At 43.4% G+C, this 9,336-nt stretch overlaps 1 protein-coding gene across 1 annotated transcript; it reads right to left on the reverse strand.

The window, feature by feature from the left end:
• Positions 1-6,244: 6,244 nt before the first annotated feature.
• LOC111722506 (serine-rich and transmembrane domain-containing protein 1-like) lies at positions 6,245-6,517 on the reverse strand. The gene has a single exon (XM_023508716.1). It carries the CDS (start codon positions 6,515-6,517, stop codon positions 6,245-6,247), a length of 273 nt encoding a protein of 90 aa, XP_023364484.1.
• Positions 6,518-9,336: the final 2,819 nt, after the last annotated feature.

The raw sequence follows: 9,336 nt of genomic DNA on the forward strand, positions 1-9,336 counted from the left end.
CACCCAGCCGAGGCCCATTTTGTCTCTCTTTTCTTTTCTTTCTTTTTCTTTTTTAGACAGAGCCTCACTTTGTCACCCTGGGTAGAATGCTGTGGCGTCACAGCTCACAGCACCCTCAAACTCTTGGGCTTAAGCGATTCTCTTGCCTCAGCCACCCAAGTAACTGGGACTACAGGTGCCCACCACAATGCCCAGCTATTTTTATTTTTTCAGAGACAAGGTCTCACTCTGACTCAGGCTGGTCTCAAATCTGTGAGCTCAGGCAATCCGTCGCGCTCTACCCATTCTACCCACTCTACCCACCTCAGCCTCTCAGAGTGCTACAATTACAGGCATGAGCCACCATGTTTGGTGTTTTTGTCTCTTTTTTTACACAATTCATTCTTTGTGGTTAGAGGAAGCTTCTCTAGGCAGCAATCACCTCCTTTCCCTTTTAATGTCATAACTTTTATCATAGAGCCCAAATGGAATTGCCGTGCCTAGTTAAAACTTCATACGATTTTTAGGCAGGCATGTAGTTCGCCCCTGTAATCATAGCACTCTGCGAGGCCGAGGCAGGTGGACTGCTTGAGCTCACAAGTTCGAGTTCGAGAGCAGCCTGAGCAAGAGTGAGACTCGCTTGGGCCTTGTGATGGGCACCTGTATTCCCAGGTACTCGGGAGGACCAAGAGGATCACCTGAGGGCGTGAGTTTGAGGTTGCTGTGAGCTATGACAGCAATGTGACACAGCATTCCACCCAGGGCAACAGAATGAGACTCTGTCTCAAAAAAAAAAAAAATCATATGATTTTAAATAAGAACACTATTACTAAGAGTGGGTGGTGTCATTTCTGGAGAGCGGAGAGAAAAGGGATAACAATTATACATATAAAGAACAGACATTGTGAACATTTAAGTTCAACAATCAGAGGATTGGAACATCCTTCTCACAGATCAGGGTGTGTGTGGAGTGGGGTGAGTCAGATGAGGAGGTCGAGTGCTCTGGGGCCTTTGGGGCCTCCGGCGCCCCAGTGGGGCTCCACTCAGGCTTCTGTTTGGAGGCTAGCAGAGAGCTGTGTGGCAGGACGGTTTTCAGGTCTCGAGTTGCAACCAGAACATCTCAAGAGGCAGGGAAGGGGGGGGAACGTTAATTCTGTTGGTCAGAGGCTGCTCAGTACACCTGGGGTTGGAAAAAACACAGCAGGCAAAGAATTTGCATCAAGATCAGGATGGAACGGCTCGGCGCCTGTAGCTCAAGCCATTAGGGTGCCAGCCACATACACCAGAACTGGCGGGTTTGGATCCAGCCCAGCCCACCAAATAACAATGACAACTACAACCAAAAAATAGCTGGGCACTGTGGCGGGCACCTGTAGTCCCAGCTACTTGGGAGGCTGAGGCTAGAGAATCGCTTAAGCCCAAGAGTTTGAGGTTGTTGTGAGCTGTGATGTCATGGCACTCTACCGAGGGCGACACAGTGAGACTGTCTCAAAAAAAAAAAAAAAAAAAGAGTGAGACCTCCGTCTCTACTAAACATAGAAAATCAAGCGGTGGGTGCCGGCCTGTAGTCCCACTTACTCAGGAGGCTGAGGATTGTTCAAGCCCAAGATTTTTTTTTTGAGACAGAGCCTCAAGCTGTCACCCTGGGTAGAGTGCCGTGGCCTCACAGCTCACAGCAACCTCCAACTCTGGGCTCAAGCAAGTCTCCTGCCTCCGCCTCCCAAGTAGCTGGGACCACGGGCGCCCACCACAATGCCCGACTGTTTTTTGGTTGCAGCTGTCATTGTTGTTTGGCGGCCCGGGCTGGATTTGAACCCGCCACCTTAGGTGTATGTGGCTGGCGCCTTAGCCACCTGAGCCACAGGCGCCGAGCCAAGCCCAAGATTTTGAGGTTGCTGTGAGCTGTGACGCCATGGTACTCTACCCAGGGCAATAGAGTGAGACTTTGTCTCAAAAAAAAAAAAAAAATTAATGTGGGTGATTTAGTTAAAGAAGGGCAGTTGTATGATGGCTACGATGAAGAATATGATTGTCCCATGTCAGGGGAAGATAGAGTAGTTGAGTTAGATAACCAAATGACAGAACATGGAGTTATTGTTGATTATCATGGCTGTGATTTCTTCCCTGAATGCTGGTTTCATATAGTTTTTGTGCTGCAAACAAAACCCAGCAGATTGTACAAAAGACTTTAAACAAGGGGTTCTAATGAGAAGAAATTAAAAGACAATATTGAGTGCGAGATTTTTCAAGTTCTCATTTCCCCCCATGTCACACTCATTGACAGCTAGAAGTCATTCATTTTGTTCACATTTTATTACTTAAACAAACAAATGTACCAGTATGCGAGTGGGGAGAGAATAAAAACCAGGAAATTAGGGCATAAGGATAAATAATGAGACCTCAAAATGGAAAGTTTCACAAACGCGTAACTGTTACAATTTATACTGGGATGAAGAGATTAATGTCATTCTCTTTACAATCTTCAGATCATAGACAAGTGTTATCAGCAAATTACCATTTATTGTCCAGGGATCAAAAATGACATGCTAAATATTAACGCAAATATACTTCTTTTTATACATTAGAAATCTGTTTCAAATATCAATGATTTCAAACAAAAGAAACCTGATTTTTCCCCACGTCGTTCTTCATTTTGTTAAAAAAAGTTCTTCTCTTGTACAAATGCAGGTGAATAAAATGTATTACTAAATATAACCGTTTCAATGCATTAGATGAATCCCTTCTACCTACTTAGTAAGTACAGCAGGATCTGCAGTGGTCAAACTCAGTTATGAGTCCAAAGCTTCAGATTTGGCATGGATGGAAAGGTTAGGCTGGATGAATCCATCTTTTTACTTGATTAACCTTAACATTTCCTGACTCATATGCAATACATAAGCCTTTTACAATATACCTTGTTTCATACAACCCGTGACTCTAAAGTGTATGCAAAATACATGTTTAGAAATTAAATTCCTTTTAAACATATTGTAACATATTTAAACATATATTCTTTTTAAACGTTTCCTATTTAAAGAATTCATGTAGTGAGTCTTTGTATTAGGTTGAGTTATATAAAATTGCTGATATTTGAGCATTTGGGGCTTATAAAAATGGGAATTTCATATGGTTCAGCAAAACAAAAAAGTGAAGTATTCTCTTCATCCTTAAGCAGAATATACCTATATACATGTATCAATAAACTACCTATTTATGGATCAGCTAACATGCACTTGGTGGGGGCAGTAGGCGTGGAGAAGGGAATTGCCAAGTCAGCATTTTGGATAGAAGGCTAAATTTAAATTCTGCTCACTGGTTACTCTGTTTCCTTAAGCAGTAATATATGTTAATGGATATACTGGGGAATATAATTTAATATAAATGGAAAATGATTTTTTATAGTGAGTTTGCTATGATGAGATCATTCAGTTCCTTTTTCTACAGATTATACGTGAGTCATCTTAATGACATATCTGCTTAAAACTGTCTCCATTTATGCTATCACTGGAAATTGTCAGGGGTTATGCTACTATTCTAGTGTAATCTGATGTGTGCTTTGGTAAATGCTGGATCCCCTGGGGTAGTTGTGATGAAAGAGGGTGGTTTGTTTTCCAGGTGAGTAACCTCAACATAAATTAGAATACTTCATCCAAGACAGTCCTTAAAAAGCAGCTTTAATCTCCTGAAATATGGGTTGGAGAAGTCAGGTAGCTGGGAATGGATTTGTAGTCTGTGTCTTCATCAGATTCAGCAACAAGGTATTGTGTATCTTGCTATTCGCTGCTGTTGGAAGTGTGATCAGTTCCTTCATGTATCCAGCCATTGACTTTTCAACTATAAAGTGCATCAAATACTGTGGGCACAAAAGGGAGAGCCTAGAGTGAAGGGATGTGTGTTTAAGAAGTTCTGGAGGCAGGGGATGAGTGGTGCCTGTGGCTCAAAGGAGTAGGGCACCGGCCCCGTATGCCAGAGGTGGCGGGTTCAAACCCAGCCCCGGCCAAAAACTGCAAAAAAAAAAAAAAAAGTTCTGGGGTGTATTTCCAGCTTTTGATGAAGTCCACGTATGGCTGCCAAGAGCTCAGATTTTAAAGGGCCCATGGAATCTGGGTGTTGAGTAAATGTACGACCTAATAATAGGAATCACTTTGAGTTTTGGAAAATCTAAGCCCAGAGGGAAGTGTACACCATATCCCTATCCAAGACTTCGCCTACCTGCTCATTTGTTCTGAATGGTCCAGAATGCAGCGGCCATCTCTGACAGAGCAAGTACAGTTGTAACAGGTGTAGCAGTCAGCCTTGCTGCTAAGTTTAGCTCTGCATGTGGGGATTTCACACTTTGCAGCCCCTTGGAGAGTGGAGCATTGGCAAGTGACTATGTAGAAAAGTGGAAAGCACTTGGGAATTTCACCACCGAGCTATATTCAGATCAGAGTAAAGGGGCCCATCTAAATCGGTTACAGCCTGTAGAGAGCTACAGGTCTGGTAAAGGTGGCATTAACCTAACATCGATCCCATGTCTCTCTGTGAAATTTGATGACTATCTTTTAGGTGCAGGGGAGAACTGATATTTTTTTAAGCAGGTAGATTTTAACACAGAAGTACTAGGACTTTGGTGGCAAGAATACGATTGGCTTTTTAATTTTAATTTGTCTAATTTGTAAATGGTACTCATCTCCTTTGGTTCCCCTTTGGAAAGTTAATTTAAAAAAATTAAATTCTCTCTCCCTACTGGCATACTAGTGCTACTTATGAGAATGGGATTTTTCAAAATATATTTCTCTCATAGATAATAAGTGAAACACTTCATTATTTGGCAGGAAAGGAAGAGCATTTTCTGGGAAATAGAAATGTCACATTCAATGATATTGATCTCAGTAAGGATTTGTTAGAGGGTATTATTCAATCCTTTCCTCCTTTCTCGCTCTTTGTTTTTCTTATACTCAGATATAAAAAGAGTCTAATGATGACTAAATAGCTCCCTGATCATTTTTCGGCAAAAATTCCCCCCGGGACCCAGAAGGCTCAAATGTTTTGTCATAAGCCACAATCATTTAACCACAGAATACCAAGATCATTTCATTTCTGCTTTAAAGTATAGATGAATCTTCTTTGCCAAAGCCACCTTTAAATAAAGCTCTTATTTGTGTGTACCTCAATTCTGGGGTGTGATGGATAGGGAGAAAAAGGCAAATAAGCTGTATGTATAATGTTGGGTTCCTTATCATGAAAATATTTCGACTTAATTTTTTCTCGATTTGGGGGCAGCTCATTGTTCTAGATTTTGGTAATACATCTACTATTATCCGAGCTTTTAAAAGTCAAGTAATAGCATTAACACAGATATCACATGCACATTTTTCCTCTCTACGTGGGTTTGTTTACTAGGAACTTCTTTCTGCAACTTTGCTCTGGTTTCTTTAAATCTCTTCTTTCATTTGGGATAAACCTGAGGGCCTAAGATGATCAAATCATCGCTCTTTTGGGAAAGGGCTAGTAGTCCCTTCTGTTAACCTCTGACATAATTTGGCTTCATGTTAATAGAGGTGATTCTTTAGGGTTGAAGTACTAAATTGAAACTTGTTCTTTTCTTGGAGTACCACCTTTGAATAAATCAGCCTTTTCTTTTTTTTTTGAGACAGAGCCTCAAGCTGTCACCCTGGGTAGAGGGCTGTGGCCTCACAGCTCACAGCAACCTCTAACTCCTGGGCTCAAGCGATTCTCTTGCCTCAGCTTCCCAAGTAGGTGGGACTACAGGTGCCCGCCACAACGCCCGGCTATTTTTTGGTTGCAGCCGTCATTGTTGTTTGGTGGGCCTGGCCTGGATTTGAACCCACCAGCTGAGGTGTAGGTGACTGGCACCTTAGCTGCTTGAGCCACAGGCTCCAAACCAATAATCAGCCTTTTTGAAGGCAAATCTGCCTCACTTTTGGAGTTTCTAGGTATTCTGTGTCTCTTACAACCACTGCATATGAATTTTTGTGGTCTGAGGTTGGTTCAAGGCCCAGGCTCTCTTTGGTTACTATGGGAACATGCCCTCCCAACCAGCTGCCAGTTCCTATATTCCTTTCACAGAATGAGCCTTTAACCTCTTAGATATCCCACAAGCAGATTCAAGATGAAAAATAGCACAAAACATGAATAGCATGTTAAACAAACAACTTGTTGGTTCCCTACATGGGAAGCTTCATGCAAGAAAGCAAGCTTTCCTGGATATCCACATGCCAGGGTTCACTGAGATCCCCGAAAGCTCGCTTTCATCCTGGCTTTAAGGAGTGGGGATTCGACTTTGCATCTCTACATCTGTGAACTGGGGAACACTTTCTGTGCTCTCAGTGGTGATAGGTGAGATGACGTGCTTGAGCCGAAGGAGCATTGTGAAGAGCAGAATGAGGAGAATGGCCAGGAGGCTCAGAAATAAGCCCACATACATGTACAGGTTGGAATACTTGTCTGAAGTGGTGTCGACCTCTGTTGCCAGAGTGGGAAAATGGGCACGCCCAGTGAGATTTCCATGGAATTTAAAATGCACCTCTGTCATCACTCAAGCCTTGAATCGGTGCCTGTTGCTAATGATTTCTATTTCCCTTGAGACATTCCACAGTCTCTTAGACTGTCTCTGAATCTATTGTGGGTGTTCCAACAGTCGGATACCACTCACTTTCAGAGCTAAGTCAGCAGTGCCCAAACAAGAAAATAGCGATGTTCTAATTTGGCAATAGCCACGCCCTCTCTGTCCTCCAGCAAGCACACCTGCAAAAGGTTCTATCAGAGCTTCTTAGTCAATTTTGAAAAATGAATAAATAGAACTTTATTTTTCACCCTCCTGCCCTTATGCTGATGAAAATGAATATGGTGAAATTGCTTTATAATACTGTGACGGGGGCCAAGAATCTCCTAGAGTATTATATCAGATTTTTACTATGTTCCGGTAGGGGGAGAAAGGAGTCCCTTTTCCCTTCAGCTCGTCTGGATGTGTAGACTAGTTATATGGATTCAGCTGGCTGCTTCTGTAAAGAGACTTTCTAAAGGCTTTTGTGTATTTCAAGCTCAGCATATCTGACCTTCCACCCCTCTTGGCTTTCTTCCTGAATCTTCCCCAAGGATGGAGATTGTAAGGTTCCTGGCCAGCCGTACAGCTTGAAGTCTGTAAGTCTAGAGGATGTGAGTTTCTACGGCTTTGCTGATGTCCCTCACTGTAGACTGGAGGGAAAGTGTTGTCAGACCTGGTAATTCTCAGATGAAGGAGGTCTCAGAGATGTTGACAGCAGTAGGCCTAGGCTTAGAAGATTTGGCTCCTAAGATTCTTCAATGGATTTATTTTCCTGGAAAAAAATAAATAAAAAGATTTAAGTATTGCAATGGCAACAAAAATGGCGATTTCTTTTGAAAGAAAAGTGAATAAAGAATTTGCAAATTGGTTTGCTATAGGCAAACTAGTTAAAATCATATCCTGAGTTTCCATAATTTTGAATGCTTCTTTGTATGTGTAGAAAATAGTTATTGAAAGGTTACAGGCTCGGCGCCTATAGCTCAACCGGCTAAGGCGCCAGCCACGTACACCTAGGATGGCGGGTTCGAATCCCCGGCCTGGACCCGCCAAACAACAATGACGGCTGCAACCAAAAAATAGCCAGGCGTTGTGGCGGGCGCCTGTGGTCCCAGCTACTTGGGAGGCAGAGGCAGGAGACTCGCTTGAGCCCAGGAGTTGGAGGTTGCTGTGAGCTGTAATGCCATGGCACTCTGCCCAGGGGGACAGCTTGAGGCTCTGTCTCAAAAAAAAAAAAAAAAAAAAAAGAAAGGTTACAGAAAAATTTAGGTCACTAAACAGTAGCTAAGGACATCAGGAAAGTATTTTCCAAACTAAGTGATCATAAGATTTTTTTTTTTTTTTGAGACGGAGCCTCAAGCTATCCCCCTGGGTAGAGTGCCATGGCATCACGCTCACAGCAACCTCCAACTCCTGGGCTCAAGCGAGTCTCCTGCCTCAGCCTCCCAAGTAGCTGGGACCACAGGCGCCCGCCACAGCGCCCGGCTATTTTTTGGTTGCAGCCGTCATTGTTGTTTGGCAGGTCTGGGCTGGGGATTCGAACCCGCCACCTTAGGTGTATGTGGCTGGCGCCTTAGCTGCTTGAGCCACAGGCACCGAGCCGATCATAAGATTTTACTTGGGATACTTATTAACATATAGACCCTGAACCCCTAGACATTCTGAATTACAAGCTTCACAAAAGGGGCCTCGGGACCACTCTACAGATTCACTTTATTGGTCTGAGATGGCGCCCAAGCCTTGCTATTTTTTGCAGTTTTTGGCCGGGGCTGAGTTTGAACCCACCACCTCTGGCATATGGAGCTGGTGCCCTTCTCCCTTGAGCCATAGGTGCCGCCTCCCAAGCATTGCTATTTTTAAAAATCTCCACAAGTAACTAACTCTGAAGTGTAGCCAGGACTGAGAATCATTGATCTAGCTTAACCAGGAAAGCCTAGCACTGAAACAAGTGAGACCTACATTTAAGGTTTTGTTTTTTAATCTCCAGGTCTCAGTGCCAATCGTCACTTTAACCCGAGAATATTCAGAAATGTAACCTTTCCCCAATTTTGTTTTACTTCTCTCTCATTAAGATCTGTGGGATGAGAAAACACATTTTTTTCCCCTCAATATTTGTAAACCAGAAGAAAATTAGAGGATATGCATTTTTTTCTTTTTTAGAGACAGGCTCATTTTGTTGCCCTCGGTAGAGTGCTGTGGCGTCACAGCTCACAGCAAACTCTGGCTCTTGGGCTTAGGCAATTCTCTTGCCTCAGCCTCCCGAGTAGCTGGGACCACAGGCCCACCACAGGATATGCATGTTTTGAGCTAGTAACTGCGCCCTCATTATTGGTAAAGGCAGAACCTTGTCTTAGTTGGCAAAAACATTCCAGTGCATAAGTAGAGGCAACTATTTGTTTTGTTTAAATTTCTTTTGAGACAGAGTCTCACTTTGTCACCCTTAGTAGAGTGCTGTGGTGTCATAGCTCACAGGAACCTCAAACTCTTGGGCTTAAGCAATTCTCTTGCCTTAGCCTCCCAAGCAGCTGGGACTACAGGTGCCTGCCACAACACCCGGCTATTTTGTTTTTTTTTTAGAGACAAGGTCTCGCTGTGGCTCAGGCTGGTCTTGAACCTGTGAGCTCAGGCAATCCACCCACCTCAGCCTCCCAGAGTATTAGGATCACAGGTGTGAGCCACTGCACCTGGCCAGGAACAACTATTTGTTGTTGGAGTCTTCCGCAATGCTTTAGCTTGTCATTTCAAATATGAATTTTGGGCTCAGCGCCTATGGCTCAAGTGGCTAAGGTGCCAGCCATGTACACCCAAGG

The sequence above is a fragment of the Otolemur garnettii genome, unplaced genomic scaffold (assembly GCF_000181295.1).
Source record: "Otolemur garnettii isolate 467f Iridium unplaced genomic scaffold, OtoGar3 scaffold00267, whole genome shotgun sequence".
Lineage (NCBI taxonomy): Eukaryota > Metazoa > Chordata > Mammalia > Primates > Galagidae > Otolemur > Otolemur garnettii.

Bases quoted from the DNA above. Each gene is read 5' to 3' on its own strand.
- LOC111722506 (XM_023508716.1), bottom strand. From the start codon at position 6,517: ATGACAGAGGTGCATTTTAAATTCCATGGAAATCTCACTGGGCGTGCC.